The sequence below is a fragment of the Urocampus carinirostris genome, chromosome 19 (genome assembly GCF_059441175.1).
Source record: "Urocampus carinirostris isolate Australia breed hairy pipefish chromosome 19, RoL_Ucar_1.0, whole genome shotgun sequence".
Taxonomy (NCBI): Eukaryota; Metazoa; Chordata; class Actinopteri; order Syngnathiformes; family Syngnathidae; genus Urocampus; species Urocampus carinirostris.
This window is the reverse complement of record NC_142367.1, coordinates 18,757,659-18,784,955: the sequence shown is the minus strand read 5'-3', so window position 1 is coordinate 18,784,955 and position 27,297 is coordinate 18,757,659. Positions and strand designations below refer to the sequence as shown.

General features: G+C 41.4%; 1 protein-coding gene across 1 annotated transcript; it reads left to right on the top strand.

Moving 5' to 3' along the window:
• The first annotated feature begins 1,193 nt into the window (after nt 1–1,193).
• On the top strand, nt 1,194–26,974 carry radil2b (Ras association and DIL domains 2b). Its single transcript, XM_088323548.1, has 18 exons — nt 1,194–1,523; nt 2,448–2,611; nt 7,282–7,456; nt 9,708–9,940; nt 10,583–11,016; nt 13,004–13,294; nt 13,360–13,722; nt 15,104–15,141; nt 15,231–15,364; nt 15,447–15,559; nt 17,033–17,276; nt 18,186–18,352; nt 18,551–18,695; nt 18,774–18,958; nt 21,377–21,704; nt 22,090–22,286; nt 26,510–26,649; nt 26,731–26,974. The coding sequence occupies exons 1-18, from the start codon at nt 1,399–1,401 to the stop codon at nt 26,825–26,827; spliced, it is 3,573 nt and encodes a 1,190-aa protein (XP_088179674.1). The 5' UTR covers nt 1,194–1,398; the 3' UTR covers nt 26,828–26,974.
• The last annotated feature ends 323 nt before the right edge of the window (nt 26,975–27,297 follow it).

Here is a 27,297-nt window from a genome sequence, read left to right as displayed (position 1 = left end):
ATTGTGAGAATTTCTGATATGAATTGACATTGAGTGTTTATGGATTGTGGATGAGGTCAGTGTTATAGAATACAACCCATTTTGAATCCATATTTGTAATCGTGCTTGTGGAGTTCTCGGAGCTTCTTAAAATTCATATCGTTCATATCAATATTAGTAACTAGATTGCAGGGTTGGGTAGGGTTACTTTAACTGGATTACTTTCAATTACTTTTGGATTACTCCAATACCAAATATGCTAATAAAAGACAAAATAAACTAAATATGAATAAAATTACTAAATTTTGAGCAGGCTTGGGGAGTAACGGAATACATGGAACGGCAAAAATGATGTTGGCAAGCTGTTTGGATTTATTTTCCTTTTGTTTCTGTCGCATTTTATTTTAGTTTTGCCGGAGATCAAAGAGATCAAAGCCAGGAGAGAAAGCTTACCACGTGTTGTGAGTCATAATTTGATTCATATTTAGTTTATTTTGTCTTTTATTAGCATATTTGGTTTTGGAGTAATCCAAAAGTAATTGAAAGTAATCAAGTTAAAGTAAACATACCCAACCCTGCTAGATTGTAAGAAATTGAAAGATGAATTCGTAGTATTTTCGTGTTCTTAAGGTCTCCGCTAGATGGCGACAAATACAAAAGGATTAATAAATCAATCGATTATAAATGCTTCGTTTGTCAAATTATTCTGCGGTGTAGTTTTACGAAACTCACTAAACAGTTCTTTTGGTCGTAAATCCTGCAACAATGATTTAACTTACCTCTAAATTGTATCTGTTTATTTCAATCATATTCTGCAACCTGTTCAAACACATGTTGGATTAGTTATTCGATCATTTGTGTGCATCCACGTGTTATAATCCTCTGGGAATTTGTTGTATAGTACTATTTCCAATTACTTTGGGCTGTCTCTTACTTTGGCTCTGCAAATTAGGTCTTTAAATGCCGACACGCCAAAGCATTAAAATCTCTACGGAAAAAAGATGAGCCCAACTAAGATAGTGACCGCCTACTTTAGAGGATTACCGAGTTGTTTTTTTTCCTTCTTAATTTGCGATGGGCGTGTTTTTGTTTTACTGTATGTGTGCGCACTTGGCCTCCGCAAACAGTTGTGCATCTGGAAAGCAGAAAGCTTGTCATCAAAAGCACCCCTCTCTCAACTTTTATTTTGTTTGACAGACCCCACATTCTTTCGACCTGTGCCATCCACTTTAAATTTAGCAAAGCCGGAAGAGTTCGTATGGTTCTCCCGCAACATCTGGATGAGAGCGGGCTGGGGAAACATCTGCAGTGAGGATGCGGATGAGATGAGCGCCGCAGAGTCGACAAACGACTCAGGAATGAAGCAGAGTTGACGTGGGACGTGATGAAACCCATGCCGACATTTAACCTCAGTCCGAGATGAACCAAAGAAACCACGAGGACTTTCTTCCACTGAGGGGACGGCCGGCGTCGACCTCTTCCACATCGTCTCTGAAAAGGCGCCTTGTAAGGCTCGCTAGAAAGTCAAGCGATGGGTCGCTTCGGTAAGTTTTTTCTTAAATGAATAATTTACAATTACTGTAAAATTAATCTTCATGCCTTGGCATTTGTTTTACATGGCATCGCATTAGCTGAAATCTGATAATCCCCCCAAAAATGTCAATTCAAGTTATAAATGATATCTTAGTTTTTTCAGGGTTAAAACTCAATAAATTAAATCATATCCTTCTTTTTGTTTCAGTAAGGCAGGCCTCTAGATTTCCACTACTTAACGGAGCATGAAAATCCTTTTCAGAAAAGTTCTTGAAGCTGTAAATGTAGGTCACAGTTTCTGACAGGAGAGAAAGCTTTGAGTGTGCACAACAGTACAAAAAAGTACATCACAGCATCCCACCAACACAGAGCTGGGGCCAAAGTTCATTTTTGTTCATTCATAGAAATCACCCCAGTAAACCTTTTTCATCCTTTCACCAAAGCCCTCAATGGCCAGGAACTGTTCAAAAGTGATCAGCGTTGAACTACTGATGTAATTTCTATTTTTACAATTTTGACTTTTGGGACAGTTCAGGCGGTGTTGCATTTAGCCTTGATCTCACAACACTCATTTTAAAATGGAGAACAGATATGGATAAAGTTTGTACTGAACCTTTTTATCATGGAATCATACTGTTGTTTGTATTTGGTCATTTATTGGTTGGCCAGCTCAAACTGATTTTTTTAAACATCTATTGCTTTCAATATCAGCAAACAAGTTCATGTCCTTCCCACAAAAGTCAGCAATTTATTTTCTACCCTAGCCATGTGCAACCAGAAGAAAACCTTTGAACCAATGTGGTAAGAAGCTTACAGGCGTGCTCAGTGGAGCACGGCTATTTCTTTTTTCATTTTGGTAAGAGCTAAGAGTGGAATGGTGGTGGCGGTTTTCAAACAGCCCTCATCAGTGCGTCCTCTCACATTCGCTTATCCAGGTCAAGTTGGTCTCCTGGCAGGTCAGCCGAGGCTGCGGCTTTGGGGCAGCCTTGCAAGAGTCGTGGCCGTCAGCACGCCAAGCGCCTTTCTGGAGTCTTCTTCCGTGCTGCCGCCTCCGGATTGCCCACCGCGCCCATGGCCGGCCAAATGGGGAAAGGAAACGGTACGTCACGCTTTGTGCGCTCTTTCATTTACTTATTTCCGCTTGGCCCGTGCACGGGTGAACCCTGAGTTTATTTTGAGATGTTGGAAAGTGGCAAGCGGTGCACGCCGAGGTTTAGGACAACTACACTTCTCTTGGGATGTTTTCGGACATCAAGCTTGTCTTTTTTCCTAAATACTGGAGTGAGAAGGAATATTGGTCACGGGGGGACACTAGACTTAAAAACTACTTTAAAAATTCTACAAAACCAAAGCAAAAAATGGGCCTATTTATTCCAAAGTACCCACTCCTAAAATGCTTTGTTTTGTTTAAAACCAGAGTGACCAACAATAATCCCACTAAACTGCGTGCGTGCACAATTGCGCACTGACCAGATCTTTTCAGAGCACAACAAAATCCATCCAGTGCATAAAAACCAGGGTTCGAAATTGCAAAATTAATTCCCCAGAAAACACGGCCAGAGTTACAGTGCATGCTGGTAAAAACAACACAGGTTCCCTCGGTGAGTTTTAATCGCGGTATTTTGAAGTCAATATCAACACGAGATGGAGTAAATATATGTAAGTGCGCACGTGAGCTGGAGCAGGAGGGCGGGGGTAACAGAGGAATCACCCTCGCCCTTGAAATGGTGCATGCATTTTTTACATAACTTTCAGTAAGTTTCTGCCTTTGCACAGTGCGTTAAACATGTTTCTTTCTGCTTGACTATGGTTATAAAACAACTTGACATTTTTCTGCTTCTGTTGTGTTGTCAAACGTCACAGGACTCTGACTTTTCACATTTTTGTTGTTTGGTTTGGTTGGATCCTTTAACCACTAGGGTTGCAGGGGAACCATTTCCTGTGGTGTTTTTTGGGCAAGTACAGCCTGGTGGCGCCTATTACTCTCCGCACCAACATATATCTCCACCGGGACCTGAAACATATTTTATTTTTCTTCGGTTACAGTTTGCTGAAAAATCTGGTGTTACAATCAAATATTTTCAAATATATTCAGTCATTCTTTTTGCCAACACTACAACTACTAAGACGTGTGATTAAATATAGTTTTGAATTGTGCAACCAACTAAATAAATTCACAAAATGTTAGTATGATATAACAAAAGATTAAAAAAAAGGAAATCTAATGTAAAAGTTGTTGTACAAACAACACATTTGTGGGCCATGCAACCTTTCCAACAGTACATTGACCAATTCATCATTATGTGAAAACAATGATTTACCAAGAAAAATGTCATTTGAATTGATCTCAGGTTTTTGGCATGTTTGATAATGATTTGGTTGCCACACGCAGGATTGATGTTGCTCACCTTTGTTCCAAGCGATGCTTGCAGACTTTTTGTAATTGCTCAGACCCGTGGAAGCTTAGAGGTAACATTGCTTACCAATTCTTATGAGGCCTAGAAATTATTTTTTTGTTACTGTCTAGTGTGACGGCCTACCAGTTTGAGATGCATTTCTAAAAAACAACTTCTAATGTTGTTACTATACTGTTACTATGTTATTATAATGTTATTACCAGGCTGTAATTATTAGAAGAAGGGCTAAAAGAGGGTTAGTCAACCGCTAAAACATCTGCCGTGCATAGGGGCACTGAATGATTTACATATATAAATTATAGGCTAAGTTTAAAAATAAGAAATCCAATCTCCTTGAAAATCACAATAACTCATCACTGGTGAGCAATTATCAGAACAGGTCCGCAGGCTACTCAGGTGTTCTTAAAGAGCTACTTTGTTGGTGACCCCTGGTTTGAAATATCCCCAAAAATATTTTCTTTCATTTTCTTTTGAACCACCGCTAAGTTGTATCATTTGTTTATAAAATCATAAAAAAGTCGCATTTTCAAAAAACGCTTCCAAAAAACGGTCTCATTTTGTTTGAAACAACCTTTGTTTATAAGAGCTCAGGGAATCTGGTCATTCTGTATTAACAACCGTTCCAAAAATGTGCTTATTTTGTTTGAAACCCCCTAAAAAATCTTTTGGTTTGTTCATAACAAAAACAAGGCATGTCAAAAATTCAGTTAGGAGAGACTTGAACTTCCCAACAAGGCCAAACTGAATACTTGGGTTGATTTTCGAAGCATAATTCTGGTATTTTCAAGCCCATTAAACATCATAATGGGATCGATACCGGATACTGGAGACTAGAGCAAGATACTAGACAGGGCGAGACAGGTGGGATCGATACTGGATACTGGGGATTGAAGTAAGATACCAGACAGGATGAGACAGGCGGGATCGATACCGGATACTGGAGACTGGAGGAAGATACCGGACAGGACGTGACAGACGGGATAGATACTGGATACTGGAGCAATATACTGCACAGGGCGAGACAGGTGGGATTGATACCGGATACTGGAGATTGGAGCAAGATACCAGACAGGACGAGACAGACGGGATCAATACTGGATACTGGAGGAAGATACTGGACAGGATGAGACAGGCGGGACCGATACCGGATACTTGAGACTGGAGCAAGATACCGAACAGGACGAGACAAAAAGTTACCTTTTAAAAAACAACGCTTCCTACAAACTGAGTCATTTTGTTTGAAACAACCTTTGTTTATAAGAGCTCGTGAAATCTGGTCATTCTGTACTTAGCGACCGTTCCAAAAACGTGCTTATTTTGTTTGAAACCTTGAAAAAAAAATCATTTGGTTTGTTCATAACAAAAAACAAGGCATGTCAAAAAGTCAGTTAGGAGAGACTTGAACTTTCCTACGAGGCCAAACTGCATAGCACATACATGGATTGATTTTCAAAGCATAATTCTGGTATTTTCAAGCCCATTAAACGTCATAACGTCAGATGTCACGGGTGAAATGCCTTCTTAAGGAGCTTAGCAAAGTCTGAAATTACAAGCAGTAATCAGACTGATCTCATCCCGCGATTAGCAAACAGAAATTTGTAGCAGGCGTCCACGGAACAAAAGCAATGGATATTGACGTATGGCACACTTTAAAAGCATTTAATATCGCTTCGTGGTCACCGGCGTGCCAACTGGTAATAAAGTTTGCTCGTATATCTCATGCTGGGACACTTTGTCTCCCCACTATGGAAATTCTGGCTAACAAGGGCCACAAGTTTTGATTTATTTTATTTTGGCACAGTGTAATGTTGATTTAAGGGGCTTATAAAAGACCTTTTTTGCACTTAATCAGGCACAGAACGTGTAATGTTCCTCCCCACAATCATGCATATATTTAGCGAAATAGTTTAACGCCGGCGGACTCGAGAAATTTTGTCTCGTAGTTGACCAATTTGGCATATCTCATCTAAAGCTGTGATGTCGCCAGATGAAATCGAGACTCTTGAATACTGGAGTCTTTTAAAGAAGCCTCCTTTCACTTGATTGGATGAATTCATGAATCCCATCTTTTTTTATGTAGTCATACATTTATCCCACCATCTTTCTAAACTTGTCACAGTAAAAAAATGTTTTCTAACTACAAATCTGTTGGAAAATAGGGAGTACACTAAGCAGAAAATAATAAATTAAATCCAGAATTGTGTTATTTTTTCGTAACAATAAGTTGACTCTGTTTTAGATTTGTCAAAACCACCTGGGGTGGGTCTTGCATTATTTTCTGGGTTGAAATGAGGTACATGTAAACAGAGCAAGCGATTATCCTGCATTAACCCCTCCAATATCAGAACCAAAACAGACGATGGACCCAGACGCGTAACATTTTCACACAAGCTTTATTTTACGGGACAGACGGGATTGGTACCAGATACAAGATACAGGAGCAGATACCGGACAGGGCGGGACGGACGGCATCGATACCGGATACTGGATACAACCGCAGGATACTGGACAGGACGGGATAGATGGGATCGATACCGGATACTGGGGACTGGAGCAAGATTCTGGACAGGACGGGACAGATGGGATCGATACTGGAGCAAGATACCGGACAGGACGAGACAGACGGGATCGATACCGGAGACTGGAGCAAGATACCAGACAGGACGGGACAGACGGGATCAATACCGGATACTGGAGCAAAATACCGGACAGGACGAGACAGACTGGATCGATACCAGATACTGGAGCAAGATACCAGACAGGACGGGACAGACGGGATAGATACCGGATACTGGAGACTGGAGCAAGATACCGCACAGGCCGAGACAGGCGGGATCGATACCGAATACTGGAGACTGGAGCAAGATACCGGACAGGACGAGACAGGCAGGATCGATACCGGATACTGGATACACGAGCAGGATACCGGACGGAGTCAAAATGCAAGTCTTGCAAGTGCAGAGGTTCGTTGACGGACTTACAAGGAGTGAATGAGAGCACTGAGTTTCAATAGGAGGGAAGCCAATCAGGCAACGAGCAGCAAATGGGTGGGCCCAAGTGAGGGCAATGGGCTACCGTGACACACAAGTCAATTTCTGCCTCCAAAATTTCAAGCCTGGTTTTCGAGGATGAAGGGAGCTGCTTCGATTTGTAGGTAGTTGGCTGCATTCCCTACCTCAACAATGCACAATGGAGCAAAACTTACAATTGCGTCTTTCCTATGTACATGACAATGTTTAAAAAGAAAACAACCGACACGTAATCGGTATACAATATATTTTCAAAATTGATTGTCACAATTCTAAAGTATGGGGAAAAAAATCGTTTTTTCATCGTGTTGTCTTGCATGCAGGGAACGCGCCAGCCGGTGACATGGTGGACGACCCCTCGGAGCTATCCAATCAGCTAAGCGCTCCGGGAATCTTGAAGATCTTCGGAACAGAAATCTGTCAAGGCGCTCACTACAAGAGCGTCTTGGCCACCACGCATTCCAGTGCCAAAGAGCTCGTCAAAGAGGCCCTTGAAAGGTGAGGCCGGCGTCGCTCGCTTGCGTCTGTCGTCCAGATGCGTCTCTGTGATTGTTGAGCCCCTTTTTTGGGGTGGGGGGCGGCTACAAACAATTTTGATATAACGAAAGCAGTCAGGCATGCACACGTGTTTATACTTAATAAAGCGTTCAATAAACACAGCAGACTTGACGTTGCGTCGGTCGCGTTGTAATTGCTGCCAAAAAAGTGGCTTGGATGGATCTCAACATGTAGCCCAGACCGCAGCTTGTGTTAAGAGTAAATACATGTCTTAGTTTTTGCTTGCATTTCAGAGCCCAAAATGAACCAGAATGATTAACGCAAGTGAAATTCCACAATCCAACAAAAGTGTAAATGTAATCAAGTCATGGATAGGGATAGTTTCATAACTGAATAGATTCTTGAGGGCTGTGGGCCTTAAATATTTCTAAATCTTGTTTGTACCACCATAAAAAAAAGAACACTGAGTCAGTTTTGATGGCTTTGGGTTAAGCAAAACAAAACATCGGTTTAATCCAGTTTAGGACAATCGTAAAAAATATGTGTTTTGATGTGTTGTTGGTTGTCTTTTCAATCAAGCGTTTATTGATACTCCTAATCCAAGAGTGTCTTTTGTGATTCCCAATTAGATGTTGGTTTTAACAACAAAATATACATCTGGTTAGGAAGTTTAGGTACCTGATTAGAAGTGTCAGAATATCATAATCTCAAAATATTTTTCTTTATAATTGTTGAAGTAATGAGAAAATGAGCCTCTTAACTGCAAACATTCCCCAATTTTTACAGCCTTCAATAGAAGTGGTCTGGTATATTTATTATAGAACCAAAATACAATTTTTATTTGGAAAGTATTGATAGGTGTCATGATTACCCAAGTGGAGCCACCTGGGGTAATCATCTGGCGCGCTGGAATGCGCTTCCTGATTGGTTTATGTTCCCTTTTTAAGCATGCTACGCGGAGACCTCTTGGTCGGAGGATTACTTCTGTACCCCGTATGACTCTCCCGATTACATGTGCCTTCTTGTTTACCTGATTCTGCCTGCCTGCCTCCGATCCGACCTGCTTCCGTCCCACGCTACGATCTTCTCTTCAGTCCCGGTAAACTCGACTTGCTTCCGTCCCACGCTACGATCTTCTCTCCAGTCCTGCTAAACTCGACCTGCCTCCGTCCCACGCTACGATTGGCTACGTCTTCCGAAGTGGTCTTCACGGCGTTGCTGCTGCTGACGTTCGACGGTCATCGCGTCTCCCGCTAACCCTTACGCTTCCCCAAATAAAAGACTTGTAACGAACGCTCTGGGGTCTCCTGCTCTGTTCTGGTCTTCCCTGACAATAGGCAGTTTTTCTTATGTTACATAATAATGAAACCCTAATATCTTATCTATTTTATTCTATTTAAAATTTGAACTGTTGATCCAAAATGAAACTCTGTTTTTGAAAAGTTACTTGGACATTTAATAGTCCTTTATTAATAAAATAGTTAAAAAAGATCAAGGAGTGATGGTGTCATGATTACCAATATGCTTCACCTGAGCCCGCTCCTTTGGCGCCAACTGCCTAAGACTCTGATTGGCTCTCTGTCCCTATTTAAACCCACTCCTATCTGTCCTCTGTTGTCAGTCCATCTGCAAACCTCAGTTTACACTAGGCAAGCCTTTTTCGACCCTGACTCCAACCTGTTTTTTGCTCCTATCTGTCCCCCGGCTTCGACCCGTTTTTGATCCTGACCACGCCTACTCTCCCGTCCTGGCTTTCGACCTTTTTTGTCCTCGACCACGGATACTCTCATTTCCTGGCTTACAACTCGCTTCCGACCCGACCACGTTTTTGGTCTCCATTTTTCTGTTCCCGACACCGCCATCGCTCGCAACGGAAGTCCCACTTACAAGTCCGGAGCGACCTGCTTCCCGCGCCCAGCGAACACCGGATCGTGGGCGCAGTCCTCCCTCTTTCCTTTAATAAAACTTGTGTAAAATGTAACACAAATGGGTCCTGTTTCCGTTGTGGTCCTGACTGATGGTTTGTTGCAGCTATAAACGGACTGAATTGAAGGGGGACACAACCGTAACGTCCTTTTCCCAGAGTCACTTGGGTTAGGGTTATTTTTTGTCCAAAAAAAGCCACAAACTATGTACAAGTTTTAGAGGGAGTTTTTTGGCTCTGCTATTTATGGTAAGATTTGTATCTGTAGACATATCATGCCCCTTTTACTAATGGCTTTTCCTATCCTTTGATTTCCTTATTTTGCAGGTACGGCCTGCCAAAAGACGAAGCCGGCGCCTACGTTTTATGCGACGCCATTGGCTCCATCGGCGAGCGCAAGTGGAAAACCGAAGGCTTCCGAGCGGTGGGCGACAACGAGAAGCCGCTTCTGCTGCAGTCGCTATGGAAACCTCGGGAAGGTCTCGCCAGACGCTTCGAAATCCGGAGGCGAAGCCTGTTGGAGGAGCAGGCATCCAGAGAAAAAGACACCGTTACTGCTGGTAGGCCGCTCAAAATTGTGGCTTTTTTAACCAAGTTTGTTTTTCCAGACAACTACTTTCCTAACAGAAAAATCTTTGAAGACTGTTGAAATCTTTGATGACTCACTGCGTGATGCTGTAAACGTTTTGGCTGGGGAAAAAAAGTTGTGCATGAAAAAAATAAAAGGGCCCGGCCCCATCTTTCCATAGGTATTGGTAGCGGACAGAACAGCATGGTTGGCTTTGGTTGACACAGCTGTGGTGGCAGGGTAGGAGTGTGTCCTGTTTGGCATGCAGCGACTAGCACAACATGAGATTGCGTTATGTTTCCATGAGCTCTGTCGTTCTTTCCAGTGATACCCGCTTCCTTTGTATGGACTGAGATGATTTTAACACACACTGGATCAATCACGTGCACACAAAAAACAGGGCTTGCCTTATCACAGATAACAGATTTTGTTTTTATAGGCCAAAGCTGATCATTTAACATTGTAAAAGATCCTGTTTATTAATGCCAACGAATACCAATTGCTGCTTTCAATGTACTCTTAGAATATCAGTAACTCTCTCTTTGTATTATTTAAAACTTGGTTGAATCAATCAGCCAGTTCACAGCCCAAATTCTGTCTAGTTTCTTCATGAGTTGAATTGTATCTCTTTTAGGTATCAATGCTCAGGCCCGGAAGCTACAGAAGAGCCGCTCCAGAGTCAATTCCACCCTCATTGATAGAACAACCAGTCGAAGTCAGAAACTCTGGAGGAGTAAAAGTGAGAAGGATCTCGACGATGCCAATTCAGAGACCAAAGACAACGGGGATCAAAGCAGGTCCTCCAACGCAACCACGCCAGAGTGCTCGGAAGCGAGGGCAGAGGCCGATGGCACCGAACAGGCGGCAGTTTCCTTTCAGGGGGACGACGGGCCGCGGGCAAAAACAGAGAGCCTCTGTCCATCAAGCGGCCCCGGTGGCCAGCTGGAAAGAGACGAATCGGAGAGGGAGGAGACGGAAAGTTGCGACGATAACACCACACAGTACTCCATTCACCCACCTCACGACTGTCCCTACCTGCTTCTACTGCACGGCCGGAGCCTTGTACAGGTAGCGCATTCAAAAAGCACCCCATGCCGTTATTTGCTCACCCACGTGCGTGTAATGTGTAGCGTGTTTGATTTTGTGTGTTGAAAGCATCCCAGAGGGGCCGTTAGCAAATCTTGAGTCGAGACCTTGTCGAGGATTTATATGTTTTGCTGCTGTGGCGTGATGATGTCATGCAATTGCAATAAATAGCATTGCTAATGCAAACCTTATTAATGTTGCAGTTTTGATGACTAAACTCAAAACAACTTTTAAGGGTTGAGTTTTACGGTTGAAAATTGAAGACATTCTTAAAGGGTGTTGTCTAAATTTTATAAAGGGCGGACTTTGGATTTTTGATCAAGACTAGATCAGAGCAGATTTTCAGACCTAGACAAAGTACAGTATTTGTTTTGTTACAAGCTTTAGGAGAGAAAATATACACTGGTCATTTCACAGCTACTGTATTTTTAAACATAATTTTTTTAAAATTTTTGTCCTCGATTTTTTTGGGGGACATATCCATTGACGTTCTTTTCTTGATATCAACGTCCAAAGTATTGGTATTGTCTTTTTCTTTTAGTCTATTCGGTGTGTAAAACGAAAACAGCCTTGGTCTTGATCTTCTATAATCTTTCCGTCACTCCTTACTTTGAAAAGTCTTAGACTTTGTCTTTTTGTCCATCCCGTGGGTCAAACTTTAAAAGTCTTAGACTTGATGCCCTAGAAAAAGGATCTCACCTAAGGACAATTGAGGTGCCTGCAGACGTCTTCCGAAAATAAATAGCTAACCAGTGCTGAGTCATTGTTATCTTCTAGTAAAATGTTTTTTTTTAATTTGTTGACTAAGTCTTTTAAATCCAACTTAATATATTTAACCTGGTAATAACATCGTTACAACATAGTAAAAACATAAGTTGATGTAGGTCCCTTTTCCCCCAGTTTACTCTTCCAGCTAACTATCAAGCTATGTTTTATATACTCAGCAAGCCATCTTGCTAATTTGCAATTTTAGAAATGAATATCTGAGTGGGTGGCCTTTGCGCTAACTCGTCACAAAAAGTAACTCAACTCTTGAAAATGATTGTAGGCCCTGCCCTAGAATCATGATTACACTCTCAACCTCCAAAGTGTTGCTCTTGTCTTGGTTGTGACAGCCAAAAATATTTGTCATGGCTTGGTCTTCACTTCCAAAAGTCTTGATCTTGAAACCCCAAATTCTTATGCTAAACCTCTAAAATCTAAGGTTCGTTCTAATTTTCTCCTTTTGAAAGTCTTGGCCTTTATATTTATTCATGTCCAAAAGTCTTGGTCTCGTCTTTGTCTCGACAGCTAAAAAGTCTCCACTTTCTAAAGTCTTATTAGGCTGTTCAATCTCCAATGTTAAACCAGAGAAACCGTAGTATAAACACCAACCTAACATGTTCTACACACAACACTGTTGTTTTAATGTACACCTTTTCCATTTTAAAGACCCTCATCATGCTAGTGGAAAAGTGCCTCCTAAAACAAACAGTAATGTGAACTGAGGCTAGCGTCAGCGACCATTGAGAAAAACGGTAAGAACACTAGGAAGCTGTAAAAACACCAGTACACCACTGCTTCCTGTCTGATTAGCAGGATTTTCAACCGATGTGTTTGCACTTGCTCACAACTGACGCTCAGGGAGATCTGTGTCTCTGAAGAAAGGTTGGGGAGTTTATTTGTTCCCTTTTTCATTTGAAATCTGTATTGTGGAAGGAAACACAAAGCACAAAGTCTCGGATAACCCACACACATGCTAGCCACCTTTGGTAGTCATTGCAGGGATTTTGACTCCAACCTCATTTTCTGAAAGGAAAGGAGGGACACCTGTGTTTAGTAGCTAAACAATACCAGGTATGAGAATTTGCCAGAGGAATCTAAACCCAGGTGTCAAAATATTTGAAAATGGGCTATTCCATTTGAAATTATCCATCGATGGGTAATTACTATTCAAACAAACATTCACTTGAACTCTTTGTCCTCATAGGATTTTGTCATCTACCTTCTTATGAGTCCGCGAGTGGTGTTGGGCCAACAAAATGACGACAGTGACGTGTCAAAGGCGGACATTGTCCTCCTCGGAGAAGATATTCTCCCCAAACATTGCGTTTTTCATCGCAGCAGAGCTGGTGGACCCACTGTGCTTTGCCCCTTTCCTGATGCTGTGCTCACCAGAAATGGGAAGCTGTTAAGAGATAAAGTACAACTCTGCCCCGGTGATGTCATTGGGCTGGGACAAAGCTACCTGTTTCTTTTTAAAGATCCCATCGCGCACAAGGTAATACATGTCAACATTCAAAATCAATGTCTCTGTGAAAATTATAACACAATTTCCAATAAAAGGAAGTCAACGGGACTGCACTGCCATGGGTGTTCACCGATGCTACCTCCGCTCTAAAGACAAACCTGACAAACGACACCATAATCTGCGACTGCTCGAGTGCCAAAAAGCAGCAGAAAATGCTCGATCCGTTCACTAAATCATCACAAGGTCACCGCCTGACTTTGGAATACCGATCTGCCGACGAGCATCGCGTCATCAAGCAAGTCATTGCCACAGTGATCACCGGGGCGAAGGACGGCGCGCCGCTGAGTGTCGCCTTTTTGCTGTGTTTGTGCATTCAGCATTCGACGTCCTGTTTTGACGCCTCAGATTTGCGGAGGCTCCTGCTGCTCGTTGCAAGCGAAATTCAGAGCGCCGTTTGGGTGAGTCGAACTGCATTATTTTTATCCATGTTATTAAATGTCACGCCAGGGGCGATTTTAGGTTCAGAGCTTTGGGAGTGCTGAGCACCCAGTGTCTGGCTTGTTATTTTCGTTCTCTTTAAGTTATTTAGAATGATTCAACACTGTTTAGGAGTTTCACTTCCCATGAATGCTATCACATTACACTTCAAACTGATCCACGAGGTAGCGCTGATAACCAAATACAAATAAATTAGGAGGAGTTTTTTGTATTCCTTGATAGCTACTGTGGGTAATAGACTCTCACCTGAACGTGTTTTTTTTTTTAGAGAAAAAAACTGCAAATGTCCATGCTAGTGCTGGGAAGATGACCACATAGATAGCTTACAAATTTCCAACAATTAGGCAAGGCTGATCATCGTTGCACTCGTTTAAGTGCAGCTAAAATGAGGAGTGATATCTGTTAATAATAACAACGTCATGGTATTGGGGGGGTATAATAATTATTCAACATAACCATTGTATAACATACTCTCTCCGTAATACACCGGAGCCTCCACAGACTCTGCCGCTATGCCGCAAGTGATCTGGGAGAAAGAGGAGCAAGGAGGGGGGCGAGAGCGGTGCTATGAATCAAATGGACTGAACCATTTAAGGCAGCAGAATATTTCTGACGCTGTGTTGTTCACATCTTTGTTATTGTTTTACGTCTTAAAATATATCGTTTTCATCATATTTCAGCCTATCCAGTTCTTTGTTAAGGAAAAGAGAGTTCTCAAAATGTTATACATTTTAGGGGTGCTTAAGTTGAAAAAAACGGGCTGGTTACTCCCGTGTGTCACACAGATTTAGAAAAGAAAGTGTAGACTGAAAATAATTCTTTGCAGAGTGTCCGTATCCCACATGTGGCGCAAAGTGTGCACCATACCTTGACATGACCAAAAAGCTCACCACTGACATCGCAATACTTCCGACAATGGTGAACACCACAAGCCACATGTCTGGCACATTGCCAAAAACGACCTGTGGGAGGCAGCGTGGGCATCAAAAATGGAAAATAGTCAAAGTAATGGAATACATGGAAAAAGTTTTAACCATTTATATAGTACAGTAACAGCGTAAGTCAAACGCTTCTTTGTGCTGAGACGAGCCACGTTGGTAGCGTAAACACTCGATGCCAGCAGTTGTTGATTTGTTTCCAGAAAGTGTACCAGCTTTTAGACGCGCTGTTTCTATCTCATGCGACAATCCCGGCAAATTATTTGCTTGGGTTGGACAATTACAACGAGCAGTGTAAGAAAAAAAAAACACGATGGTTACTTCTCAATGATTTGCTACTTTGGGTATATAGGTTTTTCTTGTTTTAATGATACTTTGTTTTTATGGATTTAAACACATACAGGAGCAAAGCAAGGAACTTGCTGAGTTTCAGAAAAAAGCGTAAGATCATTTTGCTACTCCATACTGCACATTTTTAAAAATCTTTTTGCGCTGAAATGGTTAATTGTTGGTTTCTTGGGCCCTTTCAGTAGTGAAGACTCAATCTCAAGATTGCTGCCCCTAGTGGTGTGGCTGTCAAACAGCCTGGAGGTGCTAGAATTTATCCAGCACCAGCTGCCTGCCATTTTGGAGTGGAGAAACTGTGAGGAGGGTGACACTTTGGGTCAGTCACTCATCAACGTTTGGAATACAAATTGTGAAAAAATATAAGAGAATATTTAAAGGGGCAACTGTTTGTTTTTTAGAGCTGCCTGAGTTGCCATTGTCCAGCATTCACACGGCCCGTGAAGAAGCCACAGCAGCTTTGGAGGAAGTCATCATGCTTAGCTTTCAGCAGTGTGTCTACTACATCACCAAGGTCAGTTTGCCACTGTTCAGAGCTGAGCCAAAATATTACTTACAGTGCTTCTGTGTTAGATTCACCACGTAGCTAACTATTTTATGTAAAATCGAATTTTGTTAATAATATGGATAAACGGGAAGATATGGAATTCATAAAGCACCCCTGGCTGATTGTCAATCCCAAAGATTAGAGATTCCGAGCCCATCATTGGAATGGATTTATCATAACTCTCTTATCTAAAAGATATCCCAGAAATAGCAATTGGCTGCACTGTAAAGTTGATACTCCAGAAAGGAAAATATTCAGCAACAGTCTGCAAATAAAGTGACCAGTTTTCCTCTGACGGCCTTTAGGCCTAGGCAGCGGCAACGCTCGGCTGATCTGCCACACTAGGCGTATTGTGGTGGTGCTGAAACCGTAGCCGGGACACCGGGGCCCGTTGTGTCAGTGCGGACGTAACTCGGCTGACATCCTTTAAATGGAATCTGTTTGATATTTCGAAGTTTGATTTTGGGGGGCAGAGACAGTTTTTTTTACCAAGGCAAATTCTAAAGGAGCTTGATTCTGGCAATTGCTAAAATCTACTTTATTATCAGCCGTTACAATCGTTACCTCATCAAGTGCTCCATAAAAGAATATTATAAAGTCACACCTGATGTTTAAATGCACTATTTAGAACATTTAAGAACTATTTGTGGAGCTATGTTGTGTCAGAGAGGCTTTCCTTAAGAATAAAAGAGACCCTATTTTCTGCACAATGTATCAATGTGCCCAATATTGCTGCAGCTTGCAGAAAAACGGCGCCGTTCTTGACAAGCTATTTGGACGGACGGCTATGCGCACATTTTCCAGACTTGTGGGCAGTGGATTGTTTATTTGCCTGCCGGGATGATTTTGACATGCGAAACAATACGTGGCTGAATGTGGAATATTTGGCGTCCTCAGTCGACCTAGTGCCGATCCGGAAATTGTGTATCTTCCCCGTTTTTTGTTCGGTTATGGACTTCCAATCTTGTTATTTGCTCCAGCTTTGTAAAGAGTAAAACGATCCTTGTAGGGCGGTTTCATTTCCAAGTCTTCACTCAGCAGTTTGGAAGCTGCGCCAAGCCCACGCGAGCCACATTCAGATTTTTAGGAATGTGGATCCAGCGGCGGCGCCGGCCTTGGTGGGTGTACAAGTGCGATTCCTGGGGAATGGGGGAAATGTCTGCATACAATTACCCTCCAGTGAGCTGTCATTGTCCGTCTTGCTCTACAACGTGGCGAAGGGAGAAGGAGGAAAACGCCCTCATTTTTGCTGATTTGGCCAATTCCATCTGTGTAATCTTCCATAAAAGCTGCAGTCTTAAGTGAAGACAATGTGGGTGGTCTTGAAGCAATTCAATGCCATTGAGGTTGATAGACATCAAAGTTTTATTTATCACCAAACCTCAAAATGAATCATTACCAATATGCAATAAGGTGACCCGACACATTATGTCTTCCCAGATCCTGCATCCTATTCTACCAGGTTTCCTGGACCGCATCCCTTCCAACGAGGGTCTTGAGGTCCACTCTGAGACCAGCGAGTATACTGCGGTGCCCGATCACGTCCAGCTGGTAGCGGAGGTCTTGTCGCAGACTCAGAGACTCCTATCAGACTGTCAACTCCACTCTGAGATTTCCTCTCAGCTTTTTGCATTCCTGTTCTACTTCATCAACGCATCACTCTTCAATTTGCTCATGGAGAGAGGTACTGGTGCATTTGCTATGTCATCTTTAAATAAAATCCAAGTTTTTCAATGAGTAACTAAAATGTACTGGACACACATGCAACCTGAACACAAATGCTCCAAAAGGTCCACACTAGAGTCCTTGTAAATAATTTTTAATGTTCAATGTTAGTTTCTATGCTAGCCAACCTGTTAGGACATTTGAAAAACGACCCAAAACCAGAAACTATAAAGTAAGTTGGCCATTTTGGTTCAGGAAGGACAATGTTTTTGTGACTAAGAAACTGTAGACCAGCTAGAGTGTAATGGTAGTCTGTACAGTCCTGACCTGACTTGACTAGAGACCCTGACCACGGTTTTGGGCCTACATTGGAGTGGACCTAACCACTACATCTGTTTTGTGGCTGAGGAGAACTGATTTTGGGAGTTTTGTGGGATGTGAAACTCTTTTTAATTCCGGTAAATACTATTTCAGAATCACATTTATTTCCAGCAATTCTCATTTGGACTCCACAGAGGCTGCCATTTATGACCAAAGTGTTGTAGGAGCTTCTGCTCCCAAAAGTCAGCCATTTGCTTTGTCATCTTTAATGGAAAATACCGAAGAAGGTGAAATTGACAGGAAGTGTGTATGGTGACACAAACAAAATCAGTGTCACCACTGCTATGTCCTTTTCTATTGTATCCCGGAATTCATACATTTATATAATCTTTGACTGTATTTAATTTGCTGTTGACTCATCACTAACCTTTCCCTTCATATTGGTTGAATTTTCTTTTTACGGTTATACTGCTGACTTAGCAGTCATCATCATGTCATATTTAGATCAAAAACATCTGAGCTCTGAAATATTGCAGCCATCTTGGTGATAAAAACCAGGGGAGCACACAAATGCATCGACTGAGACGGCGCTTTTCCGTGTCTGCAGGCCAGGAGACAGCTTTCTCTGCAGGCGTTGTCGCTATGCGCGCTCGCTTGGATTGGCTCCTCCGGTGGAGCCAAAGCAGCGGGCTGGGGGAGGTGGCTTGCCGGCGCACCCAAGCTCTGGCATCAGCTATTCATCTTCTCAGCATGCAGAGGAAACATCTAGTCCAGGTCAACATTTGCAAAAGGGCCAAATGCTTTACTTGACTATATTTTAAAATCAATTCTTGTAAAATTAGGAAAAAAAAGCTAAGTTATGGAAAAACGTATAACATTTTTTAAATACTTCCTAATTTTCTATAGTATTCTCCTGAAATGCACAAAGATTCGACCATATACCTGATTTGAATTGCATGTATGCACGTCCAGACCTCGTGGGCATCCCTAAGATCCAACTTCCCAGCCCTCAATGCAGCCCAACTAAACCACCTCCTGGCTCTTTCCAGCCTAGCGTTTCCGGGCAGCCTCACGAGGACTCGGTGCGGCCAGAACCAAACACAGACGCACACGACAGGTGGGCATAGCCATTTTCGCATTCTGTTGAGCTTTTACTCACTGCTTGTGGACGGAATTGTTTTTTTGGCCTTCTCAGACGACATTCTGCAGAGTTTCGATAGCCACCATCCTCTCGTGCTACCAGATGGTGATTACCAGTTTGTGGTGGGAAAGCCAGTAGTTGATCTGGGCCTGGTCGAAAACTTAAATAAACTCAAAGTGTTTATTTGCAACCTCTCCAATTCCAAGTCTGGGCTTGTCACAGCTACAAACCGGCACCAGGTAAGCAGAACACCTATTACAACTTTGGTCTAACTGACTGGCGGTGAAGGTGATCCCCTGGTTTCGTACCTTTCAACGGTCTGAGGTTCTTGGTTTAAATGTCGGCTCCTTCCTATGTGGACTTTGCGTCTGCTTGTCTGGATATGATCCAGCTACTCTGTTTCCTTTCACAATGGCCATGGAAATGGAAATGACGGAATGCACTCTGTGACTGCTGGCGGCAAGTCCGCTAAATATGTTGGACACAAGAAAATTAGAAGCGATATAACTGGGAAAGGAAGGAAAAGAAAACATAAAATATCTCAATAAATATAATGCATTTTTCTGTCATTTGGGTCAAGTGTTAATTGTTATTGTTTTCCAGCTAAATTTGTGGGACAAGCAAGCTAAAAAAAGCCAGTGTACCATTTTTGGGAACCATGGAGCAAGCTAAAACAGAAAGACAAGACCCATGCAAGAATGCTCTGCAAAATTAATAAATACATCTATCCATCCAATATCTGCACCACTTATCCTCAGTAAGGTCGCGGGGGTGCTGGAGTCCATCCCAGCTATCTTCGGGCAGTCGGCAGGGGACACCCTGAACTGGTTGCCAGGCATTCGCAGGGCACACAGAGACAGACGACTCACTTGCTCATTTACACTAATAATAATAATAATATATGTTTGAACTAAAGTCAAGTCATGTTAATTTGTATAGCCCTTAATCACAAAAAGTCTCAAAAGGCTGCAAAAACCACAAATTATTGCAAACTACAGACTATTGTTACACCATTCCCTGATCTAAACCTACACGAGGGCAAGGAAAAACTCAAAAACCTCAACATGAGAATAATGAAGAAACCTTAAGAAGGGAAGCAACACTTATATAGTAATAGGATACTGAACACCATGATTCTTTTAATACTGTTTTTAAGTTATTTTTACAGGAGAAAATGAAAGATAATAAAAATATATATTATTTCTATAATTTTGCTTTATTTATAACTTATTTTCCTAATAAAGGAAATTCTGTTTTGCTTGGTCTGGAATATGTTTAACTTGTTTTTTGAATTGATTGAAAAGAGTGAAATAAAAACAAACTAACAAAATTATCCGACATCGCCAAACTTTTTAATAATAACGAGGAAAAATATCTTCCAAATGAACCGTATTAGCTCATGGTTATTTTGTTATTATATTTATTGGAAATATTAATAAAAAATACCTTTTTCAATATTATTTTACTATATTTATAACCTTTTTTTCTTATTGTTTAATATTTTGAACATGCTTTTCAAGTACCTTGAGAAAAGTGATGCTGAAAATGAACAAATCAGATAATGCCAATTTTTATACATACTTTTTTCATTTTATCTTAAATAAAAGTTGAAAATTAAAAATTTATGGGGATAGAAGAAGAAAGAGCAATTTTGGACTCTGAGCACCCCCCGCTCTGTGGAGGTAATACTTAAATTCCTACCAGGAACCCAGACCCAAACTTAACTTCTAACATGCTGTCATGATTTGTCAACTGCCCTCACCTGCGCTCACCCTTTCAGCCCCAGCTGCCACTCGTTCCCTAATTAGTCCTCCTCCTATTTAAGCACGTCATTCTCGTTCACTCCTGGTCAGTCCGTCTGTGAACCTCAACGCATGCAAGGCAAGCACTTTTGACTCTGGCTCCCATTTTGACCCCGACCTGATTCATTTATCGATCCCCGATCCAAGCTCCGTTCTCCTGTCCTGGCTTCCCGTATCCTGATTCTGTCCCCTGTTTCCTGTATCGATCCCCGATGCACGCTCCGTTCTCCTGTCCCAGAAATCCGTAACCTGCCTGATCCCGTCCCCTGTTTCCTGTATCGATCCCCGACCATGCTTCGTTCTCCCGTCCTGGCTACCCGACTTGTTCCGATCCACGATCAAGCTTCGTTCTCCCATCCCGGCTACCCGACTTATTCTGGTCCGTGATCATGCTTTGTTCTCCTGTCCCGGCTACCCAACATGTCCGGTCCACGATCACGCTCGGCTCTCCGGCCCCGGATATCCGACTTGTCCGGTCCACGATCACGCTTCGTTCTCCCGTCCCGGCTACCCGACTTTTTCTGGTCCGTGATCACGCTTTGTTCTCCTGTCCCGGCTACCCGACATGTCTGGTCCACGATCACGCTCGGCTCTCCGGCTCTCTGGCTGTCCAGCCAGCACCAGATGGCTGTCTTTTCCCCTTTCCCTGACTTCCCCGATTCCTGTATAAAGCATTGTGTAAAACGTTACGCATTTGGGTCCACTGGTTGTTCTGGTCTTGAGACATGCTTTTTTCCATTTGCCATTGATAACTGTGAGTCTGTCATTACTGAAAAAAACCATGACTATGTATAATTGCTTAGTGTTTCTTTCCATATAGTCAACCAAAATTTGTCAACCTTCTTCGCTCTTTAGGGAGTCACCTATCTACCAGCACAAGCTCCCTCATCTCTTGAGAGCGTGCCACTTCCATGTTCTCCTGCGCCATCCCCCCAGCCGGCAGTGCGCTGCCCCGTTTGGAACGCGGACGAGTTCAGCTCCTGCGGCGCCGTTCTTCTGTCTCGCAAGCTTCGACATCTGGAGCTACAGACCCGAGAGGTGGAGGAGAGTGCTGAGGAGGCCAGGAAGTCGGCGCTGGACCCTTCCTGTCTGCTCACCCCGCCCAACACTCCTCTTCTCATACAGCCTCTTCATTTGGGGGAGACGGACCCAGATTGCGACTGCTGGTCATCTGACGATGAAGGTACAGTGGTACCTCTTTATACAATTACCTCTACACACAAGGACTTGGATGCACGAGTTGTTGTTTTTTTTTAAACATAATCTTGCTCGCTATACGAAGGAAAATCCAGTTCCCGATATATCATCTTATTTGTATTATTACTTTTCAAATTAATATTTAAATGTGTTTTAGTGATTATGAAGGTGTATTATATCCCTATTTACTTTGATCCTTTTGACAAACAGGCCAATTATTTTTTAAATATTTCAGATCAAGATAATTCGCTCATTACGAACACAACTCTGGAACAAACTACTCTTGTATGTAGAGGTACAACTGTATTTATGGTGCTTCATGCTGATTGGACGATTTGTTCAAATTTGACTGGGTGCTCTGTTTTCCTCAGGAGGCCTCTCGGTACTTAAAGAAGAGCATATAAGTCAGGACGTTAGCTGTATGAAGAGGATTTTTGAACTGATCAAGGAGGAAGAAGAAGAGGCGGAGGAGACGAGCAACCGCTTTGACGACAACAACGACGAGATCTTCAGTTTGGAGCTCAAGCGAGACAAAAGCGGCCTCGGCCTCGCCCTCGTCGACACAAGGGTTGGTTCGAATCTTTTCCATAAATTAGATGTCTTGTTTTCAAACTGTGGTGTCTATAAGCTAGCTAAGGTGGTTCAGAGAATTGCCAGTGTTTTTACTTGAGTGGCATGAAAATACCCAATTTTACCATATCATTGCTTTCTTACAGTGATCAGTAACTGTGTTTCACAAGGTGTCAGGCAGACCCAAATGCAGGACACAAGGAGACGTGAAACAAGAGATGTGATCAAACCCGAACATAGGGGCGTTTATTTAACTAAATTCTACTAAATTCAAAAAGCCTTTGCATATTTTTCCCACTGCGCTTTCTTCTTACTTTTATCATCAGCGTTCCGGCCATGAAGCGCATTAAGCTGGGCGGAAGGAGGCGGAGGGCATAGGGGAAGGAGAGTGATGTCATCCGCGTGGTAGCGTTTTCCTTTATATTCAGAATTAAAATGGTGAAAGTAAGAAAAGGACTGTTGCAAATACAGCCCAAATGCCAGCCCAAATCACAAAAAACGAGAGAGAGTTTTTTCGAGCGCATCTAATAATTTATATATACCTGCGCGCGCAACAAAAGGAGCACTAAGGCACTTCATTTGTTATTTAGTTATGAAGTATTACTGTAGGTTTTTTTAGGTGTTTTTTTTTTTTTTAGTATTTCCGAAGTCAAATTTTTATTGTTTATTGTTTAAGTTCTGCAGTATTTTGGAGTGTTACTGTAGCTTTATTTTTGTAGTATTTCTGAAGTAATGTTTGTGTAGTATTTCCATTGTGGTATGTTTTTTAGTATTTCTGTACTACTTTTGTTGTACTTCGAATGTAGATTTTTTTATAGTATTTTCATTGTAGTTTTGTGTTATTACAGTAGTTTTAAGATACTAGTATTTCTGTAGTATTATTTTTTTTTAGTATCTCCTTTGTATTTTGTAGTATTTACATATAAGAATGTTTGTTGTGTTTTTGTAGTATTTTTGTAGTACGGTGTTACTGTAGTTTCATTTTTTTAGTATTTTTGTGATATTTCTATGGATATTTTTGTAGTATCGCTATAGGTGTAATTTTCAGTATTTCTGTTGTAAACCTCTTGTAGTAGTATTTTTTGTAGTAATATTTCTCTAGTAGTTTTTTTATATTATATTATTATTTATTTGTATTTTTTTTGTATTTCAGTAGAAGTATAATTGATATATTTCCAAAGCTGTATTTAATAGTATTTTTGTAGACTTTTTGTAGTATTTCCATAGTAGTGTTTTTGTCATATTTCTTTCTTTTTTTTGTAACATTACTGTAGTTGTATTTTCGTTGTATTTTAGGACTAAATAATTATGTAGTAGTATTTTGTAATTTAGTATTACTAAATTTAGTATTACTGTAGTGGTATTTTTGTTGTACTTCTGTACTATTTTTTTATTTTCAGAATGAGAGCAAAATAGTATACGAAGTCCCTGTTTTAAGCACTTTATTTGATATTTAGTTTCGTAGTTATTGTGTAGTATTTTTGTTGTATTTCTGTAGAAGTATTTTTGAGTGGACACACAAAGTGACAATGGGGACGATGTTGGCACCCAAAAAGTTACCCACTCTTGGTGGCCCCCTAGTGGTTGCTTAGCTCACTTATGCCTGACCACAAATTCTATCTATCTATCTATCTATCTATCTATCTATCTATCTATCTATCTATCTATCTATCTATCTATCTATCTATCTATCTCACTCGCTTTATCTATCTATCTCACTCGCTTTATCTATCTATCTCACTCTCTCTATCTATCTATCTCACTCGCTTTATCTATCTATCTCACTCGCTTTATCTATCTATCTCACTCTCTCTATCTATCTATCTTACTCTCTTACTCCCTGACTCTATCTATCTATCTTACTCTCTTACTCTCTCTATCTATCTATCTTACTCTCTTACTCCCTGACTCTATCTATCTATCTATCTATCTATCTATCTATCTATCTATCTATCTATCTATCTATCTATCTATCTATCTATCTATCTATCTATCTATCTATCTATCTATCTTACTCTCTTTATCTATCTATCTATCTTACTCTCTTTATCTATCTATCTATCTTACTCTCTCACTCTATCTATCTATCTTACTCTCTCACTCTATCTATCTTACTCTCTCACTCTCTCACTCTATCTATCTATCTTACTCTCTCACTCTCTCACTCTATCTATCTATCTATCTATCTATCTATCTATCTATCTATCTTACTCTCTCACGCTATCTATCTATCTATCTATCTATCTAACTCTCTCACGCTATCTATCTATCTATCTATCTAACTCTCTCACGCTATCTATCTATCTATCTATCTATCTATCTATCTATCTATCTATCTATCTATCTATCTATCTATCTATCTATCTATCTATCTATCTATCTATCTATCTATCTATTTATCTATCTATCTATCTATCTCACTCGCTTTATCTATCTATCTCACTCTCTCTATCTATCTATCTTACTCTCTTACTCCCTGACTCTATCTATCTATCTATCTATCTATCTATCTATCTATCTTACTCTCTCACTCTATCTATCTATCTTACTCTCTCACTCTATCTATCTATCTTACTCTCTCACTCTATCTATCTTACTCTCTCACTCTATCTATCTATCTTACTCTCTCACTCTATCTATCTTACTCTCTCACTCTCTCACTCTATCTATCTATCTATCTATCTATCTATCTATCTATCTATCTATCTATCTATCTATCTATCTATCTATCTATCTATCTATCTATCTATCTATCTATCTATCTATCTATCTATCTATCTATCTATCTATCTATCTATCTATCTATCTATCTACCTATCTACCTACCTACCTACCTACCTACCTACCCTGGTCATATCCCTCGAGAGGGGTGACCGACAGCAAGACAAACACATACCAAAACAAAGAAAAAAAATGTCCTGTGGTGAGGGGCCCCCTCCCCTTGGGAGGTGTGAGAATTCTCCCACCGTGGTCTGCTGTGTGTCGTAAGAGGAGACTAAAGTGGAGGGAGCAAGGGCACTGGGGATCCTCTCCTCTCTGTCTCTACTCCCTAAGAGACAGCAAGATAAAGAAAGGGGGTCAGGAGACCGAAAGGTCTCGCAAACCCTAGTTATAGGGTTACTAAATATGAGAGGATGTGGAAGTAAAGCGACTGAGTGGAAGAAAGGATATCGGAGGGATGATGACCAAAAGGAAGGTTGATGTGTTAGCCTTGAGTGAAACAAAGAAAAATATTTATACAGTATACTGTAATCCCTTGGTTTTCGCGGTTAATGGGGACCAAGACCACCCGCGAAAACTGAAAATCCGCGAAGTAGCGGCGCCCCTTTAAAAATGCTTAAAACGGCAAGGAGTTATTGGGCGACTCATCCAGAACTCTTCACACTGGAACTGAATGTACCAAAACATGACCCACAAGTGTAGCCATGTCAATCAATTTACACGGAATAGGACTGTGGCGAAACCACTACGAACCATTCACTATGATTGTATTAATCGCTTTCAACCACATGCAGCCATCGCAGCTAATTTTGCTTGTTAACACTACCGCTTACATATTGAAAATAAAAACAGTGAAAATGTGATATTTGATGAGTGTTTGTGAAGCGTTTTGGGAAACAACAGTTAAAAAATGGTCTGTGTTCATTTTAATGAAAGTGAAAGAGCTACCTTCTGACAATAACAACATACTTTGGCTTTTACAAGAAATACACGAAACCACACACAATTATCCGTGTTTAGGTAGTACAAACAATCGCTCGCTTTTGGTAAAATAAAGTCAAACTTGAGATGAAATGTGACAGAAGAGAATATACTTACGTCGCGTCGCTGAGTTCCCTCCTTGATAAACTGAGCGCCACATAAGAAGGGGGTGAGGTGGGAGGAGTTGAAGGGGGGGGGGGCGAAGCGGCACTGACTAAGCATCGTGTCAGGGCCTCCCCCTCCCCTTCACAATAAGAGTGTCCACACCGTGTCCTTAGTTGACATAGGCTCGCACTCAATGGCGTCAAGTCAATAAATGCTTTTAATGAGAAGGTAAGGTATATTTTTTTAGACCCGCGAAGCTCTGAACCCGCAAAAGTGGAACCGGGAACTAGCAAGGTTCCACTGTACATATAGTCTATATATAGTCAATTTAGGCAACATGATAATTTAACATATCAAAAGAACAATGTAAAAAAAGAATTGAGCAACAGGTGATCAGAGCAATTGTCATTGCAGGAATTGTCACTAAAAGTGAAAGGGGTCTTCATCAGAGCCGTGCTTCCGGACAGCCCTGCTTCTCGTTGTCAGAAGCTCCAGCCCGGCGACAGGATCCTCGCCGTGAACGGAGTCAGTCTGCTGGGTGCACACTGCCGCAAGTAAATATCCACACACAAAAAGAAACGGAGAATACAAAGTCAAGTAAATAATTCAAATTTTCGGTTAATTTATCTCACCAGTGGCAAGGAGTTAATGCAGTCATCAGGCGATAGACTGAGGTTGCTGGTGGCCAGATCTGATTGGATGGCCAAAGCTATTCGGAATGAATGCTGCTGACACCCGGACTTTTCGTGAACTCATAAAGAAACAATATCATCGTCGACGCCGGTATCAAAATTCCCTCAAGGACCGCCAAAAGAAGAACTGTCTTGCTCCTTCTATAAACAAAATGCACTATATTGAGAAAAACGTCCATCTGAAAGTTTGTTTGTATTCTGTCTCACTGTTTCTTACTCGTGCCTGTGAATAAAGCATTTTTTTTAATATTTCTTCAAGATTTTGAAATTTACCTCTCCTTACAGCTCATCGGAAAACCGCAACCGTTGAGTTATAAGACGTTTTGGCTTGTTTACTTTAACATACCTGTCAACCACAGCCAAATGCTCTCCTTATTAATTATTGCAATTCCCCGTATTTGTCAAGAGCAGAGCGGAGACAGGACCCACTTGTGTACGTTTCTTTTAGTTTTATTGGGAAGAAGGGAAAGGATTGTACACATGATTCGGTGATCGCTGGTCGCGGGGAGC

Bases quoted from the DNA above. Each gene is read 5' to 3' on its own strand.
- radil2b (XM_088323548.1), top strand. From the start codon at position 1,399: ATGAACCAAAGAAACCACGAGGACTTTCTTCCACTGAGGGGACGGCCG. The intron at 2,612-7,281 runs GTACGTCACGCT...TCTTGCATGCAG, and splicing joins CCAAATGGGGAAAGGAAACG to GGAACGCGCCAGCCGGTGAC. The intron at 13,723-15,103 runs GTGAGTCGAACT...AAACACATACAG, and splicing joins AAATTCAGAGCGCCGTTTGG to GAGCAAAGCAAGGAACTTGC.